General features: G+C 35.0%; 1 protein-coding gene across 1 annotated transcript in view; it reads right to left on the minus strand.

Moving 5' to 3' along the window:
* Positions 1-16,530, minus strand: part of DCC (DCC netrin 1 receptor) — a 995,337-nt gene that overhangs the window by 174,621 nt on the left and 804,186 nt on the right. Inside the window, 3 exon segments of the mRNA XM_072606654.1 lie at positions 2,016-2,154; positions 7,074-7,312; positions 12,251-12,346. Coding sequence (XP_072462755.1) covers positions 2,016-2,154; positions 7,074-7,312; positions 12,251-12,346 — 474 coding nt within the window.

Raw genomic sequence — 16,530 nt, forward strand, 5'->3', positions numbered from 1 at the left:
ATGACTTTGTACCCCCCAAAAGCAGACAAATTGCTTATTTAAAAATAAGTCATACCAACCCTAGATACTGGACAACATTCAAAACCTTCCTCAGCTGTTCTAATTACAAGCATCTCCCTTGGGCAGAATATTGAATGAAAAGTTTAGAAAAACGAAAGAAAAGTTTAGGAAAAAGTGCTAGAGAAGTGGCAAAATGAAACCTGTATCATTTCTTGGAAGGATGGTCTGCAAAAGGAGAGTCCCCTAATGAATAAGGAAGTATTTGGAATTTTAATAAAGCATGACGGGAAGACCACATCTCAAAGAAAAGGTTTACAGGGAGCAGTTTTATAGGACAAATCAAACAAAACAAGAACTTTGTAAATACCATAGTGTCATTTCTCACAAACATGATATAAAGCTACAAACCCAATAATAAAGTATTTTAATGCCTTTAGATTGGATGCTAGCTTTCTAGCTCTTTGGATACTAGCTTTCTATGAATTATAAATGCCAACCACTCCACATTACAATTGAGTTAAGGTTATGAACTCTATATTTATGACCATAGTACATAAAATTGTGAAATTTCTGTGAATTTCATTAACCTAGATTTGAACTATTTCAAGTTGAACAAAGCTTGGAAGTGTCACCCTGTTGCCATTGGTGGAGGTGAAGATACAAGCTCTGGTTTATACATTCAGGTGGGGTTACTCAGGGTAAGCTTCAGCGAGGGTATAAAAATACCACTAATCTTAAGCCTGAACTTTTTTTAATAACCACAGAAGTAATTGCTTTTATCCTAACACACGCCTATTTTAGGTACATTTCTACAAGGTTAATTTTGACTTCTTTTTAATCTGCGCCTATTTACAGTAACTTCCAGGACTCATCTGGGAGCTCCAGGTCTCTTTAAGCAGTTATCTTGCTAATAGGTCAGCAGGAACCTTTTCTAATACCCTGGGAGACCCATACACAGTGTCCTTTCTTGATTTATTGGTTGCCTGCTTCCTGGAGATAGAGGCAACACTGGTAGCTAGTGAGTTTAGGAAAAATCACAAGCTCCCATCAGTCCATCTAGTTTTTATCCTCTCTGGCCCATCTTCTATCACCAGATCAACCTTCAGATCTCACTTCCCCAAGGGGATATTCCCCCAACTGACTGTTCTGTAATCAATCCTCTATTCTAAGTCCCTTTAGTGCTTACGAATTTGATCTGCACTACATTATCTTGTACATTTTAATGTATTGCGTTCAGTATTAAAGTTTTTATTTTGTTTTGTTTTTTGTATGTGCTTAACATCTCTAACAGGACTGTTAGAATTTTGAGGAATGTCTTCCTTTTCTCGTCCTCCTAAGTAACACTTGTAAAAGTAAACTTATGTATAAAAAAACGTGAAACAACCACTAAACAGGAGTTAGGTAGCTATGGCCAGACTGAAGTTAGGCACTTCTGAGTTTCTGTGTATAAAGTACAAGCGGTGAGACAGATTCAAGGAGATTCAATGTGGATTTTATGATATTGAAATATACTAAATTTGAGAGCTAATCCAAAGATGGAGATTATGTTTACTTCTTGAAACAAGTATATGACCCAGTATTTAGAGTGGTGGACTTGAAATCAGGAAGACAGACCTGAGTTCAAATTTTGCCTCAAACACTTATTGGCTTCATGGCCCTGGGCAAGTCACATAACTTCTGCTTGTCTTAGTTTCCTCATCTATGAGATTGAGATAGGAATGGCACCTCCATTACAAAGCTGTTCTGAGGATTTTTAAATGGCTTTAGGAACCTTAAAACAATATGGGAATGCTCATGGTTATCACCACCATCATCATCATTTTGTTATTACGTGTCCTGCTCCTGTATTCCTGTATTCAAACGTCATGAAATTCCAGGTCTTGGCTAGTCTACTTACAAGGTATGTATGGTACCATCATCCTATGTACATGGCCATGCTGGCAAATAGTATAGAGAACACTAATGCAGTGTTAATTCCAAGAGCAGATTATTGAAACATCTTTGACTTAACATACCTGCTTCGTATGTAGTGGCGTGCGCAGTCATACTCCATGTACTTGACCTTTGGCCTTTGGTTACCATGACTGAGAATTCATACATAGTGTTTGGTTTAAGGCCTGTTGCTGTGTGACTCAGAGATGTTATGTCTGCTGACTACACACATGGGGGAGAAAAGCAAGTAGAGAAACACAGTAAACTCTATCAACATGGTTAATCAAGACATGGAAAAAAAGGTTATTAAATACTCCAGCAATAAAACGCATGGACTTCTTGACAGCAGAAGCATTTGCTAGCAGAGAATATTGCCTCTAATTTGTTCTTGGGAAGTACAAAGATATAGTATTATATTCTGGTAAATTTTATACATATATGTGTGTATGTGTATTTATTTAGATATAATATGTATATAATTATATACTATCATTATATTATATCCTGGTAAACTACATCCAATAAAGCAAATTTTCATGCTAAAGGGTAATACAGCATGGCAACCTTTCCTAACATAAGAACCTGTCTTGTTCTTGGGAGAAGTGAACTGCAGTGACAGGCCACAGATCATATTCTAGGATCTTCTTTTTTAGTTTAGAGAATGCCTATATAGAACAGATCATCAGACTTGGTTCAATTTTGTTATAATAAATTCAAATAATATTCATCAAAGCTTTTTAACATTAGTCATGGAATATAGAGAGTCATCACTGATTCACGTAAGAATGAATTTCAAGACTGCAGTTTGGATTGTCTCTACTTATGGAAATATAGTATTTCCTTTTAGATCGATTATTAGCTCCATATGGGGAGAGGCTGTCTTAGTTAATCTTTATATCTTCCTGAGGATCTGTCATATTCTATATACAGTGAGAACATAATAAACACTGGTTGAAGATAAGGCTGGAAATGTTATTGTTCTATTTTGTAATATTTACAATATCTTAAAGTAATTCTTTTTAGGTGGTGGTCTAAGCTTGCCAAAATTATATATATGTATATTACATATGTGTATATCTTTATGTGTATATATGCATGTATATGTGTGTAGTATATGTGTATACACATGTATGTATATATGTATACACACATGCACATATATGCACATACATATGTATATACATACACAAAGGCATATACATTGTATATATACATATGTTATAAATATTTCTGTCAACAAATCCTATAATTAAGACAGATATATTTTTTTTAGTTTCTTGATGTGAAGACTTATAGACCAAATAATATTAAGCCTCTGCCTATGAGTTCCCTGGAATCATTCACGCTCAGGGAAAACACCACTTTCCGCATGGGTCCCAGATGACCCACTTCTGCAAGTTTCTTCCCATCTCAGATTCCCCTCTATCGACCTTAAATGTATTTGTGAGTGTATCTAGTTATTGGCATGTCATCTCCCCCATTAGAATGTAAACGTTTTAAAAGTAGGGACAGTTTTTGCCTTTCTTTGTACTGCAGAACTTAGAACTCTGGCATTTAGTAAATACTAAATAAACCCTTGTTGACTGAAGGACTGAACATAAACACTTAAATATGGTGACTTGAACTGAATGAAAAAGAATAAACAAATTACATTTAGGACGAAGGGATTTTATTGGTTTGCGCTGTACTGCTACCATTACTCAAATGTGATGAATCCCTTGACATTTTTTGACTTTTGACAATAGTTTAAGGAAACATTAGTGGAAGGTTGAATTTGTTTTCACTCCTTACTGCTTTTAATATTCATAAGAAATCACCCTGTCTCCCAGGCTAATATGTACCACTCACAGAAAGAGGAGAGTTTGAAACTCTTTATAAACCTTATAAATATAGATTCATACTTGGTATTTAGACCCTTGAACTTCTCACAGGTTTAAATATTCATCTTGCTTTCATTTTTGATATATGTGTTATTTTCCTGAGTTCAGATGATTAACAAAGTGGCATTCATCTTTCCCCCCAGTTTCCATGCAGCACCCTCCTGCTCATCGATTGAAAATATGATATTTAGGGAAAAAAAATCTATATTTTTATGAATTATTGCTCATATCTCTATGAGGGAAATGATATGGGCATACGGTATTAATAAGAATCACTCATGTGACCATCCTCATAGACGGACTCAAATTATAGTGACCTGTGGATACCTTATTTCCTTGAATTGGCCATAATCTCTTTGCATGAAGCAATGGTTTTTTATACATCATGCATCAGAATCTATCATAAAAACTTGACTTTAGTAAGTGCTCAATAAATAATTGTTAGATTAATCAATGATCTATTTGGCTTGCTGAAGAGAATTTTTATAGTGATATCTAAAAGAATCATACTCAGGCTGACCTGGATCTTTAGCTCTCAAGAGTTATTGTTTGTTTCCTTTGTTTTTGTATTGGTAATCACAAATTTAGTATTTAAAATAGAACTTAAAGTAGATGGAAGTGAATAAGAATGAAATACTTCTGAATCAAGTATGCCTGAGTCATTGTGTAACCATACACAAGTCATTTGGTTTCTTCAGAACTCTTTTTCCCTTCCGGTAAAAAGGTCACAACAAATGCCTGATATATTGCTTATGGTTATAGGAAAGATGAAAGGAGATAATTATTATGAACATACTTTGAAAAAGAATTGAAATGGGATGTTTTATTACTATTCGATTTTAGAAAACTTGAAATTAATTACATTTCTAAATAGATGTAAGATTCTATAAGATATGGTCTGTAAGCTACTTTCCAGAGCTCATCCAACTATCTTTTTCTTATTTCATCTTTTCTTTCCCTCTCCTCTGGGTGAGGTGAGGGAGAGAGCCAAGAATAGTAAGGACTGGCATTTGGGTTGAGAAGTGGGACCAATCTTGTTCCATTTTCTACTCTCATGCTATGATCCATAAGAGGAGAGAAAGGAAGAGAAGGCTTCTTTATTCTCTATTAGTAGTTCAAACAATAGCTGTAGGTAGGGGAATGTTGATCTAGCTCATGCTGATTCACAAGAGCCATTTATAAAATTTTCCACATGAAAATTTACACCTCAGAAATCGGCAAATGCTAGAAAAAAAATGATTGTTTTGTTGATTGGCTAGACTTAAGAAAATGAAGGGAGAAAATGTTAATAATGAAGATGAAACTTAAAATTGTACTGTGCATGCATTGTTTTTTGGGAGAGCAGGTAATTAAATATTTAGAGCACTCTGTTGGCTATAGGACACTACAGGTTAGTGTTTATCTATGTCACATTAGAGAATTTTAAAATATCTGATTGGAAATAGACTATAGAAGACCTCTATACTCTATCCAAATCTTCAATAGTATCTCTTGCAAATGGTCACCCAAACTCTGTTTGAAGACTTCTGGTGATGTGGAACTCATTACTTCCTTAGGCAGGTTATCTAAGGACTGTCATTTATATTAATGAAGGACTTTTTTGAGGAAATTTTAATTATGTTTTAACTATACAAAAGGATAATCTATGTGTTGGAAGTTGGGATTAGCCTGATTCAAACTATCATTACTCTGCTGGATTTTCTGTGAAGCAAATTTTTACAGATGACGTGCTATAGTTCTATTAGAAAGTTTTCATTGAGTCATCATCTTCTAGGCTTATTAATTCATTGCATTCATCCTGGGGCACAAGTGACGGACATTGATAAGGTTGCATTTAAAAATAGGGGAGGGAGAAAGCTTATTCTAAATAAATTTAAACTCAGTTAATGGCAGCATATAGACTGAGTTTAAAAAAATATTCCAATATGTTTCTTGTGGATACTTTGTTTGATAATGTTGTCTTTATTTATGGTTCCATTAGCTCTTTAAGTTAATACTTTAAGGAAATAGACAGGCTACTTATTTCCTATCCTAACATCATTACCACTATATGAACTTAAGTGATGAGTTTTCTCCAAATTCTGACCTAGCATGGTAACATAACAAAAAGAAAATTGCTTTTAAATGGTTTACAGTGAAATTATCATGAAATATGGATTCTCTACAATTTTAAAGTCAGGAAAAATACTAAGAGATTAAGAAAAATAAGTGAATTATCATTTCCCCTTAATAGCAAAGTGTATATGTAGGGAGAGATTTTCAAAGGATGCTTCCATCTTGAAAATAGTCAGAATATGAATTTGAAGCTGTCTTTGCTCAACAGTAAGAAATCAGAGTAGAAGGGAATGGAAAATATGAAAACATGGCTGAGCCAAGCTAATTTAGCTAATTTTTCTTAGTGGATTGCTGAAGCTTATAAACTTATTAGCAAGGCTACATTAGCTAATGCAATCTCTCATTTTTTTCCTAAATGTTTGAAACAAATATAATCTTAATATCCAGAGAAGAAATTAGACAATACCAACTAAACTGTGCTTCCTTTCTAAATAACATACCCAGTATCACACAGTTTGATGTTCTCATTTGCTATTTATTGATAGTTTGATTCTTTCCTTGTATAGGTGGTATCTGTCATTTCTCCAGTCTATGCCAATTGAAAAATCTTTAAAGGGACCTGAAGTTTCCTTGTGCATGACGTATAGGCTAGGGTTGCTTTGAGTCGGGGTTGAGCACTTGGTCATTCTAACCAAACTTGCATCAAGAATTCCTGGAGGGAGGTGATAAGAAAGGCTTTGGAAATCCACCAAATTTACCATAAAAAGTAAAATTAGTATGACTGTATTGGGTTCTCTCTACCTCAAAGGTGGTACTGTAAATCTGAATGAATGGTGCTATAAAACTAAAGGCATAAACATTTCTAGGCAAAAGGTCCCACGTGACTTCTGTGTTTGGACACATTCCCTCCAAATGCAGTCTGATATTCTTAACAGGACTAGCTTTAGTACTATCAGTATTTTCCTTGAAAAAATAATAAACCATCAGATATCCAAATCAGGCTGAAAAGCTGAGGAGGAGAATTGTCAGAAGCATTACCATCTCCACTGCTACCTTTGGGATGTAGAATTCAAGTAACACTGCAAATACTTCAGAAAGTATAAACATGACTTCTCTTTGACAATTCAGCAGCCGTTAAAAAGAGTGCAACAATGAGTGAAAAAAAAATAATTGGTGGATAATACTTAACATTAGTTCGAACTTCACCTTATATTTTGCACTTGCAGAAAAGCTGGTCCTCCATCGCACAGTGTAAAACCGAACTTCAGTTGTTTTCTGATTCTTAGGGACAGAATTGTCTGCCCAGCTGACCCTCACAGCGTCATGGGTAAGTGCAACAGCCTGAACACCTACTGGTGGGAGCATGGGGGTGGAGATATCTGGGACTGAGGTAGGGAAATCATCAGGTAAAGGATAAAAATCAGCTTCCAATGGGTCAATGGGATCTGGGTTTAAAACCCACCAAATGAAACAAACAAATAAATAAATAAAATAGTTTAAAAATAAATATTGGTGATAACACATCACAATGGGTTAAATGCATGGCAATAATGATGAAGGAAAACATGAGAAGAACAGAAAACATGTCATTAATTTAATCAGAAAAAAACATATTAGAATATTGCTACTTCATAAAAAGTGAATATTTTCCCAAACCAGCTCCAACCAATTCATCATACATTTTACGTTTATATACAAATTATATTCAAAAGCAAATATCTTCTCATGTGGACATTGGTATTTAAAGGTATTAACAAAAAACCTGATTTCTGAAAATATTTACAGTGTCAAAGGAGAAAAGAGAATTTGAAATCTGTGATCAATTTCTTCATATGGAAAAAAGCTTTCATCTTAAATTTATTTCTCCTCTTTTACTTTCTCCCATTTCAGCTCTCTCCCCAATTGTAACCCTATTATGTTTTTAATGCAACTCATCCTATATGAACATTCATACTTGGAACACATAGAGCAAGTAAAGAAAGGAATGCTCTGAATTTCAGAGACAAGTCTATGACTAGTGACTTCACACTTTGCTAAAGTGATAGTGATTCACATTCCTGACTGGTTTGTGATCTGGTTTGTTCCAGGTGAATTATTTTCTAATGAGGGTGTCAACAGAATTCAGTTCTATGCCTGTCAGTGTTGTCTTCTGGTAGTGAACGCAGTAGCTGATCTTAGCCAAGGACCCACTTAGATAGAGTGGATGTCTCAACTTCAGTTTTCCCAATATTATTGCAAGGCAATAGGCTAAGGCATTTAAGAAAATTCAAGAGTCTATTGTCCTTGTCATATAGCTTCACGCCCTCTGTATCTCTGGAAGAAGCATAGAGCTAACGTCTATAGACAACTGGCATTTGGAAAATGCTTCATTTCATTCATGGGTAGGATAATTGAATTTTTCTAATGATGCAATATCACAAAAATTATTCTGAAATTCTTTCATTACATTTTAGTCTCAGCAAATTAGATTTATAACTGCTCATTTGTGACGATAGTAATAATTACATTTCTACATACATCAGATATGGAGTGGAAAGGAGGAAAAGGACTTTAAATAGCATCCTAATTCTTATTATTTTATAAATAAGATAACACTATAGATCTTAGACATGGGCAGGTTATTTGAAGAGGCCAGTTGGAATTTAGTACATGTCTTGATGCAATATATCTCCACAACATTTTTTAAAATAATATGACAAAGCAAAGCCTTGCTGATTTGGATGATTACTTCGATTTGTCCAGACTATTTCATATGTCTAGGCGTACTTCATCACACTGTTTTCCAGTGAATTATTTAATAGTTGACTGATTCTTTGGAAAAGGAAAAAAAAAACAGAAAAAGAAAGAGAAAGAAAAATGTTTGTTTAAAATTTAATGATAGAGCCCAGGCTCTTCAAATTTCCTTGAGATGCCTCTTTTATGAAGGCCTCCTTTAAACCCAGTTGGATTTATGAAATGATTGGGAGAAACTGAAGACAACACTATCTCAGTAAGGTTTTGGATATCAGGTGGCTATCCATCAAGTTAGTGTAGCATATGAAAGTTTGGGGAGGAGGGGTTGTCTCTTTTTTTGGTATGTGTTCTAAGCCATAGCAAATACTGTCCCACTCTATGTTTTTACTTCTCAGTTCAGTTTTTTGAGCCTTGTTTTCCAAAGAAAGCACAAGTAAAGCAAACCAAGTGCTCTTGGCTTGGGATCAGGATTTGTTTCCCCCTTCCTTAGGTGGACAAGTAACTCAAGTTTTTCAAATGTAGTTGTGCTAGCAAATATATCAGTTTAAAAAATATGAAAGAGGCTAGGAGTTACCAAAAATAATTAGACATCCTTTAGTAGCAAAAATCTTATATCCTGAAAAATAAATATTTCTGGATTTTAGAATTATCTATTTGCAATAATTTGATCAGTTAGTTTCTGAAAATAAATACCTGAGTGATTTCCTTATGTTTAAAAATATCACTTTTGTTGATTTTTCTATGTGGACAGCAATGACTTTAGAATTTCTTCCCTTGAATAAAATATCTGGCCTCACTAATACTTATTTCCCTTAGAAATGAACTTGTCATTCGACTCTTCCTCTAGAGAGACATTTGCATACGTATCTTGCTAAATTGTTTTTCCTTTCAGACCTGTCAGGTCAGAGATTACCCAGAAAGCACAACTAAAGGACCTTCTGAAAACTGCTGAACAGTTTTCCAAAAACAGTTTTCCTGTGAGTGTTTCATGTTGTGATTTTCTGGTGACCCCAGCCAGGAGAGAGCTAATGTACGAAGAGACAAATTATCACACACTGAGGCAGGAGCCTTTTGGCTAAAAATGGAAACAAGCCTAATGTTATGGTGGTATGTCAATAGGTTCTCATGAATTTAACAGCTCTCTAAGGCACAAATCAGGTTTGAAGAAAATAATAGTAATTGCCCTCATTTCAAGCAACAGTAGCAACAAACCAACCCTCTCCCACATCCTGGCTTTATTGCATTGGAGCCTTGGTGGAAAAGATAAAATTCAAAAACTCAATGGATCCAATAGAGATTTTGTTTGTTGTTTCAAGATCTAGTAGAGATTTTAAAGGACATGGATCTATTGCAATTGTTCAGTAAGTGGTTAGAACCCCTCTCCACTCCATCCCTCCCTGTTCACCAGGGAAAAATGAACATTTATAATAGTAGCCTTTTGCTTTACTCTACCTAGATTCATTTCCTTGCCTGTGTGGATGTGGATGTGTTTTGGTTTTTGTCTTTATGTAAGTCATATTCCAAGATTCCTCATAGGAATTCTTCTGAAAATCAAAAGGCTGAATATTTTTTTTTTTCATATACAACTACTGGCCATCCATTTGATAAAGTTACTCTCTAAAGTTCACCCCATCTGTCTCTTTATTTGTCCTTTTGTTATCAGTGGCCCATATATACTTCTTCTAGGAAGTTCCTGATATTGATCATGAATTGTAAGGAATGAACCAAATAATGCTGTCATCTTCCAGAGAAAAATACTGTAGGAATATTATTTTTCTGTCCATTTTCCTTGCAACCCATTCTCCTTATTTTTCTTTCACTGACTATCCACACCCATCCCATTACAAAATCTCTTTGCCTCACAACCCAATGAAGATTATAAATACTGAAGGAAAAATACATTTGATGAGCTGTAGGCATCTTAGGAACCATGTGTGGGAATGGGATGTGCTTGCCAATGAAGCAATGAGAAAGTTTGGGGCAGATAAGGAGAGCATAGCATGTTCAAAAGGATTGATTAGCTTGTGCTAAACTACTTTCAGCTTAGCTGAAGCTCTGCATTATCATCAGCTAATAACCCCTGTCATTGAAGGCTGGGCTTTCTTTATCATATTAATTTTTATTGCTTAACATTCCTAACTTACTAGTAGTTACGGAGAGTAAGTCCTATGCTTGGATCATGACACATGTTGCTATGCTAATCAGATGCACAGAGCTATGGAGAAAAATTAAAAGCTTGTCACCAGCCAAATATGTCAGCATCAATATGTCTTCTCAGAATTTTATTTCTATAACATTTTACTTAGAAATGACAAAGAAAAAGTATGTAGATCTGTCCCTCAGTAATCTCTGCTAATGAAGGAGAAAGAAAACTGGAAAAATAAAAATGATGGGCAATCAAAAATATCATTCTAGATACTACTTTCAAACTTAGGTTCCAACCAACTCATTAAACTCAATTATTAAAAACTAATATTTTAGTCATCACTTCATTTGGAAATGAATGTTATTCGAGGTCTTTCAATATATGCAAACTATTTATCCAAAAAAATCTAGTTCAATATAATGTCACAATTGGGTATTTCAAAGCCATCAGTTTAACTGGATTTAACCACTACGTATTTTCCAAATTATTTGTCACATCTGTATTTTAAATAATAATTAAGACCTCCCCTTAACTAATTTGTAAGACTTCAGGGTATCTGAAATAGACCTATTTTCTGTGCATTTTCTCCACTGTCTTCTGCCCTAAATCTTTCCCCTTCTGATGTTCAAGACTCTAGAGATCCTCCTTGAAGAGAGAAGCTTTAAGATCTTTGATTAATATTAGGGTCAATGACTGATGACAATGAGAAGTGAAAAAATCCCAATGTGATTTGCACTTCAATAGGAACCAAAAATCTTACGTTAAAGAGATAGCTGAGAGCACAGAATTTCGAAGCATCAGAAATTTTGGTGCAAGAAGAGACTTCATTCAGAATCCTGAAATCACGTTGTACAGGGAGCTACTACTCAAGTACAAGCAAGGCTTAGATAAAGCATTGTTAACTAGTAGATCATATGGATCTGATTAAAAAAATGACTTCTTTAGCCTTCCCTTTCCCTTTCTCAAGACTACTCTTCTTCTTTCATTTTACTTATAGACATGGAATAGCAAGTAGATCTATAAAGCTGGAGTCCAGTTCTGATTAGGATGGAGAAGACAGATTTTAAAATTCTTATAAAGAGTTAATCCATCCGTGGGACATTCTGGCCACAACCTTCAAGGGTGATTGAAGGGATTTTGGTACCAGGATACTGCTTGACTAAGCAATAGTCCCCCAGATCAGCAGTCAGATGGTGAGGACCCAGATAAGAGTTCCTAAATATTTAGGAGTACTCTGTGTGGAATAATACTTCTTCCCATTTAAGCTAACTTTTTCAACCTAATTTTTTTTTTAAAGTAAAACAGTTCTTCTACTAATCACTTCCAACTAAAATGAAATAAGGTACGCAACAAAAAATTTTAAATTGGTTGAATGTAAAGTGTGATCAAAAGGATTCGGGAAACAGTCTGCATATTTATATGTACCAAATTATAAGATTTGATTGCTCACTATAATTCATATACTGACTGAATGGCAACAAGGAGGTCAACATCTTTAACTTACCTGTCATAGATCTGGTGGTGGCACTTTCATAGAGAGGAACTCCCTCTCCAGCATTGTTAAAGGCTTTTAGGGAGATTACATAATGGGAACTTGGCTCTGCAGATGAAAGAATAACAAAATAGAAGCATTGTGTTAGGCAGGGTACAAAATAGCCAGTGTCAACATGTTCCCCTAACAAATATAGTATAAGGTAGTCAATAAATGATGTTCTCAAGGATAAGGGATTTTTTTTTTCAAAGCTGTCAGGCCTTCTTTGTTCACATACAGTGCTTCCTTAGGGTTGTTAGCTCTCTATTTTTTAGTATATGAGGCAGATGAAGGACATTAGAAGGAGAACTAGACTGGTATTTAGAAGACTTAGGTTCACATCTGGCCTTGCTAATTACCTTCAGCAAATCCTGAAGCCAATGGGCCATAATCAGGACAATAGACATTTTTATCTGTTTAGTTTTTCCTATATGAGTTGTTTAGCTGATCTCTTTAATAGTTATAGACCTCACTGATGAGACCATGGACTTGTTGTAATCAGCAAAATATTATCCTCCAAAGGAACATCTGCAAAATTTTGTCATCTATTTTAAATCCTCCTACTAGTTAGACTCCAACATCACAACCGTCAGAAGAGTGGTGGGCCCTTTTGGCAGGCATCCATCTATTGTATGCCTAGCTGGATTTTTCTTACCAAGAGATCATTTCAAGTTACCTTTGTGATTATATAAAAAGGGTTATTATATTATCAAAACATGCATGTGAGATACCTTACTGGTGAAGAAACTTCAAGGTGTCATTTTGTATTACTAAGTCAAATGTGCTTTAAAAAAAAAACAGCAAACAATAAATACCACAACATCTTATATTCTCCTCATTTTTAGGCAGTTGAGTGACTATGATTATGTAGTCTCTGACTGAAAATCATCTGTGAAAGTCTTCCTATTTCTCATAATATATTTCATATGTAACCAAGCACATCACAGAAAAGGGCACTAAAATAACAAATGTATACATATATATGCATATATCTATGAATGTATGTATATCTTAAAAAGTAGGTTTATGGGTTGATAATCAGTGATTCCTTTTCAATCATCTTGTTTACCATATTTTCATAGTAATAAAGATACACGATATCTTCCAATTGTACAGTGTCCTGATCTGTTTCAAATATTTTTGACAATTGATTCCATCACAGTTGGCATTGGTTTATTTTGCGTGTCTAATAAAGTGCGGCTGCTTTTTACATCTTTCACATAATGGAATTTCTACTTGTGGTAGTATTCAAATATATGGTTCTATTGTGATAAATACTATAAACATTTTGCTATAGAAATGCCTGATCTGTTTCATTTTTCAACTGTTATACTATTTTCATCTATGAATATTCCTGTATTATTCTGACTTGTAGGACTCATGCCAAATTTTCTATAAACTCCTTATCCCTTCTTCTACTCTTTCTTATATAAAGCTGTTTGGAATGTTTTATCATCCTGTGTCTTAACATTTTGCAAATAGATTTGTGTCTCTAGTAAATATTTTCTTGGGAAAAGGTATCAAAAAGTTGTTCTCTGGAATGATTTCTGGACTCTTTCATTTGCTTCATCATGGAAATTACTTTACATTGGAACTGGTATTTTTTCCTTCATCCATTTCCCGTTTTTCAATAACAATAGCTTGGTTAAATAGATCATACTGGAGCTTTGTCATTTCATGCACTTTTCTTCTCATCTCTTCTCATTTCCAGTCTTGTGTTAATTTTGACTTTTGCTCTAACTATTTAATAAGCAGTTCTGACATGACTGCCATTTGGATGATAATTTTCTCTCTATTAAGTGTAAGTAAATTTCATGATGGTTGATGCTCACCATGTTTTAAAGACAGTATCCTTGATGAAAGATGTGAGACTTTTAAGTATTCCACAATTCATCAGACTTTTTTTTTTATTTTGAACTATATATTTCAATGATTTTTGCTCTACCTAACCTGGCGCCCACTTTTATCTTGAAGTCACAGAGTATCCGGGTATACATTACCTTGCATTGGATGATTTTCTTAAGGTCTTGATTGAATTTCTTAACTTTTTAATCTCCTGAAACAGATACTTGTGCATAAGCTGCCCTAATTATCTTAGCAGCCTCTTTACTGATGTTCCTCATGAGCACTTCAAGGTAAGAGGACAAAATATTCCATGAAAGATGTTTCTTTGCCTTTGAGGCCATGATGAACCCAACTCAGGGGATTTCTTTTGGTGCTTCTTCCAGAACTTGCGAACTTCTTTCCACTTAGCTGCAATTTGATCTGACTTGTGGCTTCATTTGTGGCAAGAATGATAGCTGTGATTCCGTTTTCCCACTGGTTTAGTTCATCTCGTTGTTCATTGGACAAGGGTTTCACATTTCAAGTACCATCCGTTCAATTGATGTTTTTAGGTGATCTGAGAACTATATGTGTCTCAAAAACTTCTGCCCCCTTTTGGGGTATTTTGCCACAGTCACAATTCATTATTATTTTCTACCAATAAGAGATAGCATTTATGTACCATTTTAAGGTTTGCAAAGGGGTTGATTTACAAAAATCATCTTATTTTATCCTCATGACAATCCTAGCAAATAGATAGTACTCTTATCCCTATTTTACAGATAAAGAAACTGAGGATAGGAGAGGAAAAGTGACTTGTCTAGGTTTATAAAACTAGTATCTGAGACAGGATTTGAACTCAGGTCTTCCTGACTCTAGGCCCAGGGCTCCTTCCACTGCACCACCCTACTGCGTTTGGTGATTAACCAGTTGGCTTTCCATAATTATCTAGCATTCCACATGTTTTCCTCACATGAAGCCTGTGAAGTACCCATTATCAACTATTTTTTAGATAGAGGGTAACTTAGAGGAAGTGATTTGCTCTTTATGCATCCCAAAATTTTTATAGTATCAAACATTTGGAGCTGGAAGGGATTTTTGTAATTACTCAGCTCAGGCCCCTCAACTTACCAATGGAGAGGTTGAGGTTAAAAGACACTAAGTGCCTGTACTAGAAGGCCATAAGAGTAAGAAGTACATTTGGGATTGGCACCCATATACTTTGGTTCCAAATCCACTTCCTTCTATGGCACCAGACTGTTAGGTTTTTTGATCCACATATTTAACCTTTCTTCTTTCTGACTTAAAGGCACCAGTGAAACCTGAATTCTAACAGGTGATGTTCTATAGGCTGTCAAGTGGGTCAATGCAATAGCCCACCCCTCAATTTACATCATCCTGGGGAAAAACATTACTGAAACAGCTCTCTAAGCATGCATTATTGGCTTTTCAGCCTTGTAAAGTCAGTGTTATTTACTTGTTTTTAAAAGTCTTAACTGCTTCATTCTTATTTCACAGTGTTTGAGTTTCTGTCTCAGGCCAAATTAACACAAGTTATGCACCTCCTTCTTAGCTGTTATCTAGCTCCAAGGAGCATACATCATTTTCCTAATTTCCCCAGACAGCCTATATACAGGTAATTGTCATTTCAACCCTCTGAATCTGGCTAATATTGAACACCTATCAAATCCTGAATTATCTGACTAATGCTGGTTTCTTTAACTTCAAGCTTGATCATGGTGCATATTACTCTATCACAGAACCTATCACAGATCTGTAATTTGCTATTGAGCTAATGAATTACATGAATCATCAAGAACTACAAATCCAGTGCATTGGTCTATTGTGGTTATCCTGGAAATGTGAGACCGGGAATAAACACTAAACTATGAAAAGATTCTATTTCAATACTCTAGAAACTAAATGTCTGTGATGGAGGTATATTGGAAGTATAGGCCTGGGTCATCACAAAACTTCTCACCTCTTTTTACAAACATCTAGATTTATTATTTGTGCCTATTTCTTGATCCCACAAATGCAAGGTGGTGCAGTGGATAAAATTCCAGGCCTAGAGTCAGGAAGACTGATCTTTCTGAGTTAAAATCTGGCCTCAGTCACTTACTAGCTGTGTGACTCTGGGCAAGTTGCTTAACTCTATTTGCCTCAGTGTCCTCATCTGTAAAATGAGCTGGAGCAGGAAATAGTAAACCACACCACTGTCTTTGCCAAGAAAATCCCAAATGGGGTCACGAAGAGTGAGACATAACTGAACAGTAACAGCCAACTTTTCTCAATCTTAGCTCAGTTCTTTCTTTGTGACTTAGCCTTGCTTCTACCGCCAGCTGTTGAGATGAACATAGATTGGTAAATGGACAAATGGGACACTTTCCCGCTACCTTTGAAATAGCTCTTGTGTCATATTCTGAAGT

The sequence above is a fragment of the Notamacropus eugenii genome, chromosome 4 (assembly GCF_028372415.1).
Source record: "Notamacropus eugenii isolate mMacEug1 chromosome 4, mMacEug1.pri_v2, whole genome shotgun sequence".
NCBI lineage: Eukaryota > Metazoa > Chordata > Mammalia > Diprotodontia > Macropodidae > Notamacropus > Notamacropus eugenii.